At 40.5% G+C, this 18,837-nt stretch overlaps 1 protein-coding gene across 1 annotated transcript in view; it reads left to right on the plus strand.

Moving 5' to 3' along the window:
- Positions 1 to 18,837, plus strand: part of LOC139734226 (kazrin-like) — a 144,542-nt gene that overhangs the window by 124,459 nt on the left and 1,246 nt on the right. Inside the window, exons 3-14 of the mRNA XM_071645026.1 lie at positions 1,080 to 1,197; positions 4,062 to 4,274; positions 5,811 to 6,118; positions 7,278 to 7,503; positions 8,270 to 8,284; positions 10,703 to 10,912; positions 12,227 to 12,429; positions 13,136 to 13,248; positions 14,070 to 14,304; positions 16,993 to 17,094; positions 17,558 to 17,724; positions 18,442 to 18,595. Coding sequence (XP_071501127.1) covers positions 1,080 to 1,197; positions 4,062 to 4,274; positions 5,811 to 6,118; positions 7,278 to 7,503; positions 8,270 to 8,284; positions 10,703 to 10,912; positions 12,227 to 12,429; positions 13,136 to 13,248; positions 14,070 to 14,304; positions 16,993 to 17,094; positions 17,558 to 17,724; positions 18,442 to 18,595 — 2,064 coding nt within the window. The remainder of the gene's footprint in view (positions 1 to 1,079; positions 1,198 to 4,061; positions 4,275 to 5,810; positions 6,119 to 7,277; positions 7,504 to 8,269; positions 8,285 to 10,702; positions 10,913 to 12,226; positions 12,430 to 13,135; positions 13,249 to 14,069; positions 14,305 to 16,992; positions 17,095 to 17,557; positions 17,725 to 18,441; positions 18,596 to 18,837) is intronic.

The raw sequence follows: 18,837 nt of genomic DNA on the forward strand, positions 1-18,837 counted from the left end.
GGTGGATGGGGAGGACCGGATGAAGGGGAAGACATGGGTATGTCTGCTCCTGGTTTGTGAGATGCATCATCACTAGGGGGAACATCACTGACCGCATCCGACGTGGTGCATGGTTTCTGCTGGTAGTCACAGGAGATGAGAGTTCTGAAAGTTCTGTGAGTGATTCAAACATTGTTGTATTATTAAGGTGGAAGTCATCAGTAGCTTCTGATTCATACACTGATACCTAGAGCTGTATACACCCAGAGATGGAACATCATATATCTTGTGACAAGCTGATCACGGCTGTCCCTGCATGCCACATCAGTAATACCCCGCTTTCAATTTTGAGATGTTCTTAATTTAAAGTCACACATCACTGTACATGCCAGGCACAGTGTGTGTGAAGGTCTGTGAAGAACACACAAAAATTTATGTACATGACATACTGTGTGTGGTTTGTTTTATTTCTTCCATTTTTAGTGGAAGGATTTGCAGCTGCAGGTAATTGAGTCAGTGAATGGAACATCACATCAAGATGTACCATTATTTCAATGGGATTATATTTTTGTGACATTATCACTTCTGGTTTGAGTGGTGGATGACTATAGTATGCTACAGCCATCACACGTTCTATGTAATTCGACAGACTATCTGGCAGAGTAATGTATCATGCTCCAGTGTGATGTACTGTCTGTGTTTGCTGTCAGTGAGCACTCTGGATGACAGAGATTGATAGAGTAATATAATTGTAATTTTCTTCATCTTCCTCTCCCCCCCCCCCCTCTATTTTTTATTATCTCTCCCCCTCTCTATCTATCTCTCTGTCTATCTATCTATCTATCTATCTGTCTATCATCCTCTATCCATTTATCTATTTAACTATCTATCAATTTATTTATTTATGTATGTATTTATTTATTTATGTGATTATTTATTTATCTATTCTATCTATCTATCTATCTATCTATCTATTTATCTATATATCTATCTATCCATCTATTTACACATCTATCAATTTGTCTATTTATTAATTTAATTATTTATGTATTTATTATATCAATCAATCTATCTATCTTTTTCACTCTTTCTTACCCCAGAATGCCAATCAGGAAGTGGATGCATTGAGAGAAGAGCTAGCAGACACCAACAAGAGGTTAAGTCAGATGAGCACAGACTCCGCACCGGCCACCCCTGACAATGATCAGGACAACAAAGGTATAGTATGGTCGTCTCCAGGTCGCATCTCTATCCCATTTCCTTACCCCATGCCACCCCACTCTTTGGTGGTCTTTTCCACATTCCACCCATACATCCATCCATCCAACTATCCATCCATCAATCAATCTATCAATCTCACTTAACCAGTTATCTATTAAGTAGTAGCAAACCATGTATCTATCTATCTATCTATCTATCTATCTATCTATCTATCTATCTGTCTGTCTTTCCAACAATCTATGTACATTGTGTATCTATCTTTCCAACCATCTATGTATCTATCTATATAGCTACATACATATAGCTATCAATCTATCTAGCTATCTGTCTATCCAGTCAGAGTCAGTTCTTATATTCATCCATCTGTCAGTTTAGCCACAGCCATTCATTGATTCATTTGTAAATCTGCATACATCTATCCTAGCTGTCCACTAATTCATCCATCTACCTATCCATTTGTCCTTCCATCCTTTTCTCTAGTGCTTTGTCTATCCATTCCTCAATCTATCCATCCCACCCTCCATTAATCAGTCCATCTATCCTTTAATCTATTCATCCCACCCTCCATACAATTGGTCCATCTATCATTTGTTCAATCTTTTCATCCCTCAATCTTTCCATCCCATCCTTCAAAAATCTGTCTATCCATCCCTCAATCTTTCTATCAATCATTCTATTAATCTGCCCACCTACCATCCATCCATCCATTCATCCATCCATCCATCCATCCACATCTTAGCCACCTAGCTTTTTCATCTGTCAATCTATCTCTCAACCTTTCCATATATGTGTCCATCACCTGTAAAGTGAATCTCCCTCACTTTCCCTTCTTCCCAAAAATATGTCTGTCCCTTTCAACATCATTCACTGCTTCGTGTACAGTAGTACCTTTCCACATACCACGTCACCACGGTACCGACCACCTAAATAACAAGTCACACCGAAGTATTCCATTAAAGCAGCCGCGGGAAATCCCGAAGCATGCAGGGAGAAACGCCACTGTCACTTAACGTGACACGATTCATGCAAACATTCCCAGTCCATGTGATAGCATGGCATCGTTGTCAGACCAACTCAGAAGACTCTGGAAGACATGTTGGGGGGGGGGGGGGTGCACCCTGGTAGCTGGTCATTCACCAGGGGATAAGCCCAAAGCCCATTAACTTGTGTCGATGACAGACCACTCCCCCTGAAATTGCATAGCTCCTGTGTATATAGGCATGGATTATTCCATCACCAGAGAGATGGTTATTATAAGAAGCTCCATCTACCTTTTTTTCAACACATTGTTGGATGCACATATCAGTTTCAGTTTCAAAAAAAGCATTCTTTCCCTTTTGTAAAATTTGTGTTGGATTTTCACACAAACTTTCCTGCTTCATCGGTGGTGGAGAGCAGCCAAAAAAAAATTTGTATGTCAAAAATTTGGGTCTACATAAATGGCTGATAAGCTTCTTACACTAGACTTGTTCAGTTTCAGATAGGAAAGAAAAATGAAACAATAATAATACTTGTAGGAAGCACACCCACTTGTCCAAATCAGCTTTTAATCGAAGGTGAGGTGACTCATGTTATGACGTAGTCCTTGGGGACCGGCAGGTTTCTTTCGTTTATCCATATTTTGTTATTGCCCCCCCCCCCCAAAAAAAAAAAGAAAAAAAAGAAGGAAATAAAGCATGTAAAGACTATATACATATAGATATATGAGAAGTGCGTATCAGGGTAACCATAGCAACCGATGTGGCGCCAGGGTGGCACGTGTATACATGACCTACATTTGGCTCTCTTTAGTCTCTTCCCCAAATGTCATGTAATGGGGAGAAGATTGATGTAATCGGGAAGTGTTAAAGTTTAATGGCCTCGTTTTTCATAAATTTGATGTTCTAAATGCTGGATGAGTGGGGGTGAAAGTTAGCTAATGCGATAAAATGAATCACATTTTTATCATAACGAGACCAGCTATGGACCATTAATGCCATAAATTGTCAATATTTTTTGGCGGGTGTGTGGGGAGTCTGGTGCCAGAGTATTGTGAATTATCCCATTTCGTGCACTTTCCATGATCTTAGATATTCAATTAGAGTCTCAAATCACTCATAGTACCAGTATATCTATAAGATTTATTTGCACCCTTGGAAGTATTACCAAACAGTGGAAGCAAAATCATCTTCCTCTTGTCCATTGCTGTGGACAAGATGGGCATTCGGTGGGAGGGCAATGTTGTGCCGTTACTGTGTGGCTTTGGGTTCATGGACCAGTCATCTACAGGATATGTTGCTTTGCATGATTTAATTTTTTATAGCCGTAGCTGTACTTAATTTACTCATTTATAGTTGTTGTCAGTTATGATAGTTATGATGATAATGATGTGCTAATTAAAATAGTAGTGATAACAATGAAATAATAATGTCATCATCAATGTTATATCAGCATTATTGTACTTCGCCACTACTACACTGTACTACTACTACTGCTGCTCTACTCCTCCTACTACTCCTACTACTGCTACTACTACTACTACTACTACTACTACTACTACTCATACTACTACCACTACTACTACTTCTACTACTACTACTACTACTACTACTACTACTACTACCACTACTACTACTACTTCTTCTTCTTCTACTACTACTACTACTACTACTACTACTACTACTACTACTACTACTACTACTACTACTACTACTACTACTACTACTACTAGTTACAATGATACCAGTACAATGTGTAAGTACAATAATTGATATAATGTCACAACTGATACTCTGACTGTTATCATCATTGTTGAGACTACATTGTTCAAACCCATTCAAGTAAAGAAATATTTTCTTTCCTTCTTCCCAATGTTTCAACAGAATGGCAGAAACAGCAGGACCAGCATGAGCTGCAGAAGCTGCGCGACAAGTGTGCCCGCCTCGAGATGGAGAACAAGAGCCTCCTGAAACAGGTGGATGATGCCCACATCCTGGGGCGGAGCCCGGAGGAGGAGGTGCCCAGCGCCAACGAACTCAAGATCCAGCTGACACAGACGGAGCACGAGCTGGCGCGGGCCAAGGAGGCCCTGAATGGTGGGTGGTGATGGTGTCAGCCCCCCTCCCCTCCCCTCCCCTCCCCTCCAATCCCTCTTCCCCCATCCCATCCCTCTTCCCCCCATCTCCCTTCCCAATACCCCTCCCCCTTCCCCTTACCCCTCCCTGTGGGGAAGGAAATGGTAATGGAAGTGTTAGGGTCAGAGGATGTAAATGTAGAGGATTGAGGTCCTGTGGCACGAGAGCCATGTTGTGGCTTAGTGGATAAAACCCAGCACACTGACAGTCAATGTTAAAGGACAAGTTCACCTTCATAGACATGTGGGTTGAGTGAATGCAGCAATATTAGTAGAACACATCAGTGAGAGTTTGAGCAAAATCGGACAATCCGTTCAAAAGTTATGAATTTTTGAAGTTTCTGCTCAGTCACGGCTGGATGAGAAGACTACTACAGCTTGTGATGTCACATGTGTACAACCATATAAAGAAAGAATAAAGAAAATTCAACATATTTCCATTTTTCTCGCGCAACAAAAGAACACTCGACTTCTCTCTCAGAATGCAGGGGGAATAATATTACCCTTAACATACGTCAGTAACAAGTCGAAGAAATTTGCACTTTATTCAAAAAGTAAAGTTTTGTGAAATTCTCTTTTTATTTTCCTTATATCGTTGTACGCATGTGACATCATACACTGTAGTAGTCTTCTCATCCAGCAGTGACTGCGCAGATACTTAAAAATTTCATAACTTTTGAACGGATTGTCTAATTTTCCTCAAGCTTTCACTGATGTGTTTTACTAATATTGCTGCATTCTCTCAATCCTTATTTATATGAAGGTGGACTTGTCCTTTAAGGTCCCTGGTTCAACTCCCATGGCAGCAACTAATGTGCTTCCACTGTTCCAGGCAATCACTCTTTATCCTCTTTGCTTCATTTCTTCCAAGAGGACTTAGTTCTGTGTTCATCAGTTCATTAGTTCTAAGGCTGCTTGCATACATGCATTTATACCTTCCTTCACAGCCATGTAAACAAATCATTACTAGAAAAAGACAAATGTGGCTTGTGAGGGGCTCATATGTTGAAATGTGTAGCTGAAATAAAAAAGAAATGAAAAAGCAGAAGTTTGCACAAGATTCATTGTGTTTTGCATGTCTATTAAAACTTTAGAGTAAGGAGTAATAGAAGAGATTCTTTGGAGTATCTTGATCCGTGGTGTAAAGAGTATAGGCAGAGCAAAAGCAGATGAAGTCTGTTGAGTTGTTGAGAGCGTTGTTGAAAAGAAGTAAATTTTCTCTACTAGTCCATGAACAATGCATAACCATTCTCATGCATCTGGGCCCTGTTTCATAAAGCTGTTCGTAAAGTTACGAGCAACTTTCGAGCGACTGGTGATCAGTTTTGATGTGCTATACTTACCAGCATTTCCATAATTCAGCACAAGAACTGATCACCAGTCGCTCGTAAGTCATTTGTAACTTTACGAACAGCTTTATGAAACACCCCCCTGGTCAGTCTGTGTACTATTTAGTAACTTTGTGCCGTTTCCCTCCCATCTCGAATCCACCGACCAGCCATGAAGGCGGACCGGAAGCGGCTGAAGAGCGAGAAGGTGGACCTCCTGAACCAGATGAAGCAGCTCTACTGCACGCTGGAGGCCAAGGAGGAGGAGATGCGGGACTTCATCCGCAAGTACGAGCAGCGGATGACGGAGAGCGAGGCCAGCCTCAAGAAGATGGTGGCCGAGAAGGAGGAGGTGGAGAAGGACCGGTGGGAGATCCTGAAGCGGGCTCGGGAAGCGGCCGAGCGCTCCGTGGCGCTGCGGGAGCAGCTGGACAAGAAGGAGAAGGAGAATGAGCTCCTGGAGGAGGAGAAGGAAAAGGTGAGTTCGGGATCTCAAATGTAAAACAAACTTCTCAGAAGGAATCAAAATTCACCTTCCACTATTTGGACTTGCTTGTACTACATGTATATCGAAAAGGTCTACCAAGAAACTTGTCTGGCTGATGCAGTCTGCCAGGATAATGAGTTGTTTTTTAGAGTCTTTTGAGTTTGCACAACATCTATTCCTGAAGGTCCCTCCCTGTTCAGTAGTGGGTAGGTAAAATGTAACTTGATGATCGATCATGCCGTAACAGTAGTATTTCTCAAGAAGCTACATGTGATTCTCTCTTGCACCGAAGATGAATGGAAAGTGCTCTGGACCAATTTGTAATCAATTATAAAACAACATCACATAGCAGCCATGATCAGGTATGCTCTGAGATTGCAATACTTGTTGACGCACCCTTGTGGCTACTACTTTGCATTTTCGTCATTACCCAAGCGAAATTGTGTTATCACAGAGCTATTTCACACATTTGATGTCCATATACATGTATGTCCATTCGAGAGCAAAAATATATAGTTTCTGCAGACGTATGGAAACTATATTTTACTGTCAACTCCCTCCCCTTCAAGGGTACCTGCAGTGTGTGAAATGTCAATGTGTGCTCTGACAAGTGTTTGTGCTGAGTGGCATAATACAGTAGTGGCGATGCTCCTTAGCCTTTCATTAAGTAATCTATGAAGAAGAAGCTACAACATACATTTGAAGCCTATTTGATAAGTTGGTTTGCCAAGAAAAGTCAAAAGAGCCTCAACACCTAACTCGAAAGCATCCAGATATCTTAGGTGTTGTGTTTGAATGATTCAGAAGTACTGGGAAAAAAGCTATCCTCAAGAACAAAGCAAGATTCCCAGGAATTCCACTGCTAGAGACACATGTTCTGACATACCTCCATTTCTTGAGGAGAACTCAATTCAAGGATTACTATTTTGATCAAAATGAAAATAGTCCCAAAAGTTCGTCTTTTGTCTTTTTTTTTTAAGATTTGTATTTGCATCTTCTTAGTTGCAGAAATTAGGAGCAAAACTAAAAGCTAAGTTTCTAAATGCAAGTTGGAGAGAGAGAGAGAGGGATGAAGTAAAAGGGAGGAAATGTAGAGGAGAGATGAAAGTAGGATGTGAATATCTAACCGAGTGATACTGTGCGCTCCTAGGTGAGACGGCAGCTGATCATGGAGAGGCAAGCCCCTCGCATCATGCTCAGCACGTCGGGCAGCATCAACGACTCCATGCTCATGGGCTCCCACCACCGCGACGGGTCCATCGGATCGGATAGCGCCCTCTCGCAGGGCGCCGAGGCAAGCACCCCAGGCTCCGACCTGCCGGAGACTCCGCCCATGTCGGCGAGAAGCATCCGGACCACCCATTCCTTCATCTCAGGTGAGGCATCCGGGGTATCCCAACTTGGACATACCTGTGGTTGAAAGAAACCAGTCCGTGCCAACTAAGCATCTGATGAAAGTGGATGTGTGGGTGTTTTATTGCATATCTGGAATATCTTTTTAGGCAGGAAGCACCTAAAGTGTATGATGAGGGGCTATAGTGCTGCTGTCTGTATGTGTAGGTACAGATGTGGCATTCAGGTTTCACTCATTGCTCTTGAAAATGCTGACACATTCTGGACTTGATGTGTGATTGAGAAAAGAGAATCATATCTCCAATGTATTGATTAGAGGGTTTGATCGTGTTCAGAAAAGTTCAGAAAATGTTCAGAAAAGATATTCATTCTCCAATGTATTGATTGGAGAGTTTGATCGTGTTCAGAATGATTATTAAGAAAATTGATTGTCACCTCAAGGAAAATAAACTGGAAAATATATGGGAAGAAAAGATTAAAAGAGAAAATAATGGAAAGTGCAATATGTCCTGCATGTATTTTACATACATTGTAGAAAAAGTTGAAGGGTGTCGCTACAATATTCAAATCATTTTCATAGGATAGACGTGTGATCAAAAGTGATGGCACAAAGCTTAGGCAAAAACCGAACGAAACAAAAGACGACAACACACTAGAACCAATTCAGAACGCAAAATATAGTCCATACGATGTGTTAATGAAAGTGAATACTTTTCTGCATCCACTCAGTGACGAGAGTGAAAGTTTGTAATGCCTTTATCTTTGATTTATTTTACGTTACACGCAAAGTCCAAGAGTACAGAGGTATGGTCTTCTTCCTTAGCAACATTTCACCTAACATTTGAGTGACTCATTTCAAAATCAGAACAAGACAGACCACTTTTTGTGTCAAGAGTCATGCATCGTGCCCATTGTGTTGTTGATCATGTGTGATCATACACATTCAGTGTGTTAACATGGGATGAATGGTGGGGGTGTATTGTTCTGTTTCCGTTTGTTACATTCATAACTTGCAAGATATGAAGTGTTGAGATCTTGCTGTCACTTTTTCATTGTCAAATTTGTTGCGAGGATGTAGGTTATTTTGACCAAATACTGGAATGTAAAAGTTTGAAGGTTATGCAATACCAAAGAGTCATTTCAGTAGTTGATTGTACAGTGTGTGTACAGCACTAAGGCCCTTCTGTTCTTTAGCCAGTTGGTTCTGTCTTTGAGGTTACTTTGCCATTATGCATATCAATCGTGTACATGTACATACATTGTACTATTAGAGCATGAAGGACAGATGTCCCAATTCATTTTTGTCTTCCATTGCATATTCACCGTAGTGATGGTTAGACAGTTGCATTGATCATATGGCATTTTTGGTTTCATTGTAGCTCATACATTATATTTCAGCATTTTGAGTTGCAAGAAAAACAGAGAAATCAGAGCATAGTTAGGAATGCACATATCATTTAGTTTTTCCATGCTTAGATCTGGCTTGAAATCTATTTCTAATTGCATAATGGCAATCATAAATGGGTTTGGTATTGTAGCAATCTGTACCAGTATTAGGACAGGAACTTTATTTAGTATAATATAAATGTGCATGAATTGTAAATGATGGCTAATTTAGCTGTCCAGTGGATTACGAACGATCTGATTTCATTTCCCAGGAGATATCCTTGTTGTCTGACCCCTTTTTGGCATCTTTCAAGTCTTTTTATCTTAATCTAATTAAATATCTCCCTTCTGTATATGTGCTAATGATTCTAACTTTTTATTTATGTACAGCTGTATTTATTTATTTGTTTATTTTGTCTATCCAATATGGATAGGAAGAGAAGAAAAAGTTACTTGTCTTTTTAAGAAGGCTGTTTCTAGATGGGAAGCATTTGCAAAGCCAGTTCGTAGTTAGCACACACCATAAGAAGTGAACCCATTCAGTCATGAATTCCTGAAACCCACTATATACGTACGGTTCCCTGTCCACACCACATTCGGTCTGATTACTCTTGAACAATGCTCTCACAGCTGTTGAGGCGCTTCAAGAACAGCTTTCGTGCCCACCGTGGAAAAGAAAAGTTCCGCGTCTGTGTCACGGTATGAACGGTCATTTGCATGCGCTTCGAGTCGCCATCAAACTGCAATCCCTGAAGCAGCTCATTCGCAAACAAAGCAAAACAAAATAAGAATAGATAAATAGATGAATATTTTGGATTAGAAAAAGAAATTAAAAAGATTTTGAGCCTCTCAATGCAAATGACCTCATTATGCTAATTCACAAAGCCTAACTACGAACTCGCTTGCCCATATCTTGCTTTGTTTAAAATACTTTTAGGAGAAGAAAACACAGTGACTATTGCCATTGCGTCATTTCCCAATTCCATTGAAAAAGAATGGAGTACAAAATGAAAGCATTGCTCCTTCGTTCTGATAATAACTGTTATGATCATGAGTGTGATTTGTGTGTACTTATTGCACTAGAGCCGCCATGGTGATTGTGCTTTTGCCAAAGTATTTGCACATTTGCACCTTTTTGCTTATGCCCGTGTGTTTTGTTTCTTCTCTTTTGTTGTTTCTCTTTGTCTGTCCGTCTGTTTGTCTCTCCTCATTTCTATCTCTCAATCCACAACAAAACTAAATTAAAACATAAACTTCCCTCCCCTCCCCTCTCCCCCCTCCCGGATTTGCCAATAATCCATCATCAAATTAACAACCCTTACCTTCCATTCCCTATTCCATATTTGCCTTAAATACCTCTGACAAATTACTTCCTTGTTTATCTTATGTCGTCCTACTTTCCACTCTGTTAAAAAAACCCAAAAAACCTTCTTGTCATACCACGACAATCAACCACCTTTACCTATGCATGAATGTGTATTTCTCCTGTATGCATGTCATGTACCATCACAAAATGACCTCTCTATGCAACTATGATATTTCTCTGAAATTCAAAATCATATTTGATTTGTTACCATTCTAAACTGTGCCTAATACATTATTGGTCATGTATAAAATGGTCTGTATCAACATGTTTTGAACCAACCTACCTATATATTATTTTGACGTCACATCCATTCAAACTTTCTATAACTGAATGCCACCCTTTTCATTTGATACCCACCGATTCCATCATATATATGATTTTCTTATTTAATCATGACACAATAAAATCCCATGTCCCAATGAATGTCGTCCCTTCAAAACACATCGACATTCCCGATTAAAAAAATTTAGATAATACTTCAGCCGACAGCGAAAGCCGGGAGTTCCTCCTGTCACCAGCCGAGCACCTGTCGAGGTCGTCGGAGGAGCTGTGCAACCTGGAGACGGCGTCTACGACGTCCAAGGAGCGCTTCAAGAAGCGGAAGCAGAAGAAATTCAACTCGCTGTCGAAGATCTTCGGCAAGAAGAACCGCGCCACCCTGGAACAGATCGTGTTTGACGGTGAGCTTTTTTTTTTAATGTCAGATGGTGGTCGTTGGGAAAAGAGGAAAAGTACTTTGCAGCTGGACCAAATATCTTCTCAGCATATGATCTTATTTTGTGCTTTTTTATGTGTAGGTACTGTTTTAATCGTGTTTGCTTTGATGCCATCCTTTTGTTCTTGCAGATAGGGAAATGCCACGCTAAATGAGCCATGAAACCACATACTGTAAAAGTGGAAATTTTCGTGGTGTTGAAATTTCCGTACATTTTGCGCAACCAGAAACCAGCACGGAAATAAAAGCATGCAAATACTTTCGCTTGCTATATGTTCCAGTCGTTCATGTCTTGATTCGGTGGAATTTAAAGCATGCAAGACTTATCTCGTTCCACCGAATGTGAATAATTACTCTCGCAAAAATATCTACTTATATTGCAGTAAGGAAATTTGCTACGAATGTGAACATTGCGTGCCAGTCCAAGATGAATATGCTTCCGGGAGGTTGATGCACAAATGTTCGCTATTATAAAAAAAAAGAACAAATTTATGCTCCCCCTTTCTCTGACCTTATTGGGGTTTCTTTTTTGTGTGAAGTAGATGGGGGCTCTGAGGGGCCAGGATGGGTAGGTACCAACTGTACGCTATCTATTAAACAACAGGCAGGCCATGTGTTGCACATCATATTAAGTGCCTTCCACATTCTCAACTGCAGCTTATGGGTTTGCACTCATTGGTACATGTAGTTTATTTCCAGCGGGGAGAGTGACTAATTCCACCAGGCTTGATGCTTCGTCACGAGCGATGTTCCCTCGCAAAAGAGAAAGTTCCTTCCTGTTCACGTTAGGAAAGTATTTTGGAAACAACAAAAGAAGGAAAGAAAAAAAAAGAGGGGTAAAAGAAAAGATGTGACTGAAGTCGGGGATTAATCATTTCTGAGCATACTAAGGGTGGAAGTGTGTAGGGTGAAATCAAATTTGTGGCGACAGGAATCAAAAGTTTGAAGCAAATAGGGTCATGATGGTCAAGGCCGTATCTGGTAAGCAGTGAGCAACACACATGCCCACACACTTCTTCCATTTTCACAGAGGATAGATGATGCATGAGTCAGGAGTGGGGGGGGGGGGGAGGATTGTACAGAGTCATTTTTCGATGGTTACCTCAAACTAAAGGGTTAAGTCAAATAGAGGAAACAATGAAGTTTCATTAAAACCCGAGAAATGAGCAAAAAATACACCACACATTTTCACAAGGTTGTCGCGATATCGTGCATTTACGTATCTATATATGTGTTCCCATTAACGCTCTTGTCTTTTGCTGCATGTCGCCCTCTACAGACACGAACCTGTCCAACTCCCGGCACAGCAGCACCCTGGAGCTGTTCTCGCTGGACGAGCAGGAGAAGGCGCGGCTGGCCGAGAAGTGCAAGTCGACGCCCATGTCGCAGTGGAAGGCCAACATGGTGGTGGCGTGGCTGGAGCTGGTTATGTGTCTGCCACAGTACAGCAGGGCCTGTGCTGAGAACATCAAGAGCGGAAAGGTACTTGTCGTCATCGTCGTCATCATCATTAATCTTCATCGTTACTATCATCGTTATCTTGAACATCATCATCATTATTATTTTCATCATCATCGTCATCATCATCATCACCATCATGATCATGATCATCATCTCCATCATTATCACAATCATCATTGTTACCATCATTACCATCATCATTATCACCATCATTATTCATCATCATCATCATCATCATTATCATCATTATCATTTCAGCCACAGGTAATGCTGTCATCAACTTGATGTGTATGTCTCATGTCTATCATCATATACTGTAAAACATGATATATTTGCGGCATTCAATTTTCACGAATTGGAGCTGACGGCCTTTTTCGTGGCATGAATGTTTGTGAATTGCCACTTGTTCAATGCATATAATGTAGACAAGAACTGTCGCGTGCATTTTCATTTTGTGAATCTTGGGGCTCGCGAATTTCGCGAAATCGAAATGCACGTGAACATTCCCCGTTTTACAGTAATTGGTGTCCAGAAGTAAATCGTTGTCCAGTGTGTAACAAATATGCGAGTACATACCATTTCAAAATGTATATGGATCGTATTTTTAAACGTATTTTCTGTCACTGTGATTTGAATGAATCTGAGTCTGAACAAGTGGTGAGCTCAGTCAGAGAGCCTTGATGCAAACTATGATCCTGGAATGTTGTGTCTCGTCTCTTCCCCTCAGGTGCTCCTGGGTCTGTCAAATGCTGAGCTGGAGTCCGGTATGGGAGTCAGCAACGTGCTGCACAGGCGGAAGCTGAGGCTGGCTATCAACCAACACAAAGTGCCTAGCGACTGGTGAGTGATGGGTCTTTCTTGTCTCTCCAGTGTTATGTCCAAGCTGGAAGGTTTTTACGACAAAACAGACATTTTCCCCCAACAAACCTGCTGTGCTTATTATTAAATGAGTCTTTTGTTCAGGGTACACTGCCCGATGCATGTAGTAGTGCCAGGGAGTTGGAAATGTCCGTGTTCTTGACAGCACACAGACCAATGACAATAGAACTCTCATAGAGTGCATGATGTTTGTGCATGCCATCACAAATATGTCTAATGTCAGTGACATGCCTTGTATGCCACGTCTTTGAGAACATGCAAATGTAATGTGATGAATTGAGTTATTTCGTTAGGGTTTTTGTGATGAAATATGGACCAGTACTATAAGAAACCGGTGTGATTAACTTAAAAACTTCTCTTGAGTCACCCTGATCTGTAAATGAGTGTTTATTATGATTTCACAATGAAGGGTTTTTGCTTTTTCGGCTTGGTATTTTTCACACAGAGTCCTATTCAAAGTACAATCTTGTACATACTCTTAAAACCAAAACCATGGTTCACAGTCATCAAATCAGTCAGATGTCAGCGGAAAATGTTTGTTATATCAAAATCAGTCCATCCTGAACTGGTTAAAAATTAGTTGGGGGGGGGGGAGATTCGAGGCTCACTGATTGGTGATATGAATCTTGGTTGATGGTTGCTTCACTGTACTCCTCTAAATCTTTTCTCCCCTCTTTTCCCTCCCCTTTCCACTTTCCCACATCTACTACCCTCCATCCCTACCCCACCCTCCCCCCCATCCCTCTGGATTCCACCCACTTCAATTCCCTGTGGCTCTGCAGCAAGTTCCCCAAGGCGGCTGAGCTGGACCACTGCTGGGTGGCCCGCACGTGGCTTGGGGACCTGGGTCTGTCCCAACACTCGCTGACCTTTGAGGCAGAGCGGGTGGATGGCCACGTCCTGAACAGCCTGACCAAGCGAGACCTTGAGAAGTACCTCAAGGTGACGAGGAAGTTTCACCAAGCCAGCCTGCAGCATGGCATTGAGCTTCTTCGCATGCTCAAGTTCAACAAAGCAGTGAGTTTTCGTTTGTTTCTATGTCTGTCCGATTGTGTCATTGGATTAGTAGTCGCACACACTGATTTTGTGTGAGGACCGAAAATGGATGAAATGAGTCAGCCTAGCCATTCTTGAGTTTTTCACATTTTCTGAAAGAGCAAGTCTTCTACATTTTAACAGAGTTTAGGATCATAAAAGGAACTGGAAATTGTGTTTTTGACAGTTTTTTCGTAAACACTTTTTGGTAGAATAGTGTGATTAGGTGTGTCTATAGAGTCCTCTTTTCATTTCTTAAAAACCCTATCCATACTCATCACTTTCAACTCTAATAATTGTGGAAAAGCTGATGCTACTGCTTTGAAAGTCGGCATTAATCATCAACAGAATGTGTTGATAAAGCATGCTCAATTTCAGCTTAATCTGATAGTCACTTCATTGTTGTTGCTGTGGTGGTTTACATCCTGTTTTTTGTTCCATTCATCGCGTAGCTAGCACGGCGTGGTAAAGATCATGTGTTTGAATAGACCCTGTACTTCAGAGCCTCTTTTCTCTGTTCGCACTTTCCAGAGTGCGTGCTTTCTTTCCAATATATATATAGGCTAGGAGAGTCCCTTTGAATTGAGTTATACATCATTTTATAGCTTAGAGTCTGGTCTTTCAGAATCTGCCCTTAACTAGAAATCCATATCTGGTGACTTTTTGTGGGTTTTGTGATGCAGGGTCACAAATATTCTATTCAGTGCTGACTGAAGAGCTTTATTTCCGTTGCTTCCCAAACTAATTGTGCTTTGCGGACAACAAAATCTTAGCAGGAGAAGCCAATTTCCTCTGTTGAAAGCATAATATTTTTTTTTTCCATTTTGAGTGGAAAACACTCAAAAACATTCATAAATTGTGATGATAATAAGTGGATCATATGAGCATATCTTCGCTGAGGTGACAAGACCTTGTGTCTCAAATTTTGGTAAAAATTACTTTTTTGGATTAATGGTGAGATAATCAGTTAAGTGATGCCCTGTCCAAATCCTAGTTGTCTTAGGAGAGGCTATCCCATTTGATATACAAGTAGCATACCTGCCAACTGTTCAGTTTTAATCTGAAATTCAGATTTTTCACTGAATGAAAATGCATTAATTTCAGTGTGTTCTGATTTTTTTGAAATATCTGTTGATAGTAAAGTATATGATATTTATTAAAGTTCAGATTTTTAAATAATTTTTCTTTGTTTGTTCAGATTTTTAAATAATTTTTCTTTGTTTGTTCAGATTTTTGAATAATTTTTCTTTGTTTGTTCAGATTTATTAAGTCTCGGGGTTGGCAGGTAGGAAGTAGTGCTATGGCTGCCATGTTTGTTTGTTTTTATTTGCTTTCCTGAACATTTCACATTTTGTAGATATCAGGTCTTATCGCCCCAGCATGATATGTTTGTGCATGTGTGTCTCGTTGCTTAAAAATTAGTTGATTGAAATTAAAGTGAAAAATTAGTTGATTGAAATTAAAGTGAAAAATCAGGTAGACTTGTCCATAATACTATATTCTAATGTGGCAAAAGCCAATTTATGAATGAATTTATCATTTGATATGAATGAAGTTGTTGCTTAAGTTTGCCTGAGCAAATTCCATATTTGTTTCTGTTTGCAAAGCTGTTCTTAGTTCTCAGTTTAGTAAGAATCGTGTGTGGTATAATACATCAGGATGTGTTTTTACTCCTCGCATGCTAAAATGAAGCAATTTTAATGAATCAAACATCTCGGTTAATTGCATGTGATGCAAGTAGTTTGTCAGTCAGCCATCCTTATCTATTGGCAGCTTGGTGAAGAGAAAGCACTTAGAGGGGTTGGGAAGAAGGGAAGAGCAAAAATCAATTTCACAGTCCAATTATCAGCACCTCAAGAAATGAAGTGTGCAAACCTCAGCATAGCCTTTGTTATACTCAGAAGCTGTCATCTTACGATCATTGCACTGATACCTCTGGAGTTGACTGCGCATCTTACAATTTGAGAGAGATTGGATGAAACTAATTCAGTTTATGAAATCTTGCAGAGACCAGAAAAAGAAAAAAAAAAATCACAGTCATCTGTGAATTTTAAACATCAGGATTAAGTCTCATCTTCCAATATGTGTTGCCAATTTGGGGATCAATTATTAGATTTTTTATGCTTTTGGTTCTACAACTGAAGTATTTGGCCAGATTAGGGCTCATATGAAAGAGACTGTTTTGTACAGCACCTTAATATGAAACAATAAGACTGAAATACAGTATTGTAATAAGATACAGCTTTGCACCAGACGGGCTCATGTAGAAGTTAAGGGGCAAAGTGTATTGCTATTAAGTGCCCGCACACCTCCCATATGGTTCCTACAATGTACAACTATATGTTTGTGTCCTGATGATGGAATGTTCTAAAGCCTTTGCTGATTTGGATGTCATTGTCCCCTGTTGAGATGTACACTGTATGTGTAACACAGATTTCTGTCTGATAGGTCTTAATAACCTATCGAGGGCGGATTGATTTTGCTAAAACACGCATTTTCCATAGACACTTGCCTGATTATTCTTGGGACTCATCCTCAACAGGTTAAAATCTTCCTTGGGTGTGATGTCTGAGTTGTTGTCAACAGCCCTGTGGAATGCTACAAACTCCAGACCACATGCTGACCGTGTCCATGCATGTCTTGTCCTTTTCTCCATCTCCCTTGTTTTAGATGCTGGCCGAGAGGAGAGCCCAGAGCCAAGACGTGGACATTGACCCCTTGGTCTGGACCACACAGAGGGTCATGAAGTGGGCCAGGAGTATTGACCTCAATGTGAGAAGATTGTTTGTTGTTGTTGATGTTGTTGTTGTTGTTCTTCTTCTTCTTTTCTTTTATGTTCTGTTCTGTTCTTTTTTTCTTTTGTGTTTTGCCCTAGAGCTTTGAAACAACCCCCTTCCTCTCAGTGTAAGAAGATTGTGTGCTGTTGTTTTTCCTTTTTCTCCTCCCCCCCCCAAAAAAAAAGGAAAAAAGAAACAGATAAGATACTAAATATTGTACATCATAATATCCTGATTTTTGTATGTTTACATTTTTGTTTTTGAAGAACTTGCCCTGTATTTCACCATTGATTTAGGAGAAGGCATCATTCTTTCTCGGAGACATATTACTGATAAAAGGAATGATTCTAGATTTTATAAGCAAGTATATTAGAGTTCTGTTCACTGTTTTGGGCTCAAACAGTACCAAAGCAAGTATGGAGTGGTGAGTATGTCTCCTCTTTATCTCTCAATATCAGGAATATGCAGAGAATCTACAAGACAGTGGAGTCCACGGCGCCCTCATGGTCCTAGAGTCCTCATTTGATGCCGAGGCCATGGCCAATGCCCTCGGTATTCCATCTAGCAAGAACATCATCAGGAGGCACCTGACCACCGAACTCAATGCACTTGTGCTGCCTGCCAGGTGAGAGCTTGGCTGTACCAGTGATGCTGGTCATTGTATTCCAACTACCAGGAGATCATTTTGTAATATGCAGCGATGCCAACTGTTACTTTGGTTTTTTTTTTTTCTTTTCTTTTGCGAAATTGTGTTCTCTTCTTGCCAAAATTTTTGGCCAAAAATTCTGTAGGTTTCATGGAAAATATTGTATTGTTTTGTTTTCCAAAATTGTATCACTAAACAAGTCTATTGCAGGAAGGGTAAAATGCTCTTTGTCCACCAAACTACACCTCAGCCCTCAGAGTACTGCAGTGCAGTGCTGTACAAGGTTAGGATCCCTCAATATGGCACTGAGAGACATTTTTGTATTGATGATTGCTGTCATTCCTTAATTCAGAACAAGAAGGGCACTACTTACATCTAGTTGTGTAGCAGTAATGCCCTTCTGTATCTCAGCTGAGGACATACTAGCATTAATAGTAGTAATGCATTTTCCATCTTTACAACTTTATATAAAAGGCATTATTTACTTGTAGACAAAAGAACCGTATGTATTTATTCAAGAATATTGAGTGTTACTGGTGTAATTCATATGAATGGACATATTAAAGCTGAGCTAAGAGTAACATTAAGTCCACATTCCAGATCTTTTGGGTTCATTGTTCGTCCATGTTATTTACTTTGCATTGTTTTGTTGTTGTTTTGTTCCCCCCCCCCCCCCCCATCCCCATCGATGTCCAGATCTGCCTTACAAGCCACCAGTGGAGACAGAGAGACCCCTACCACCACCACCACCAGACCCCGCCGCTCCAGTGCTGGCGCCCTCGGCAGCTCCTCCTTCCACAGATCCTACCATAGCAATGGGGAGAGCGGCAGGAGTAGACCCACCTTTAGGGTGAGTCTCGACCTCTGAGAAGAGGCAGTTCAAATGACATCATTCAGTGTTTGTTATTGTCATTACTGATGGGAAAAATATGGAAGAGATAGACTGGACCTAAGTACTGGAATGAACTCCCTACGGAACTTACAAGCTGCACCACTTTAACCTCATTCAAACGAAAATTAAAACAATATCTTTTGAGCAGCTACGGCATGCATATTGTATAGTACTTGTTGCTCAGTATTTCCTCCCTTGTC

Source organism: Diadema antillarum, unplaced genomic scaffold (assembly GCF_040938485.1).
Source record: "Diadema antillarum isolate AM-2024a unplaced genomic scaffold, OU_Dant_1.0 seq00000514_RagTag, whole genome shotgun sequence".
NCBI classification, from domain to species: Eukaryota; Metazoa; Echinodermata; class Echinoidea; order Diadematoida; family Diadematidae; genus Diadema; species Diadema antillarum.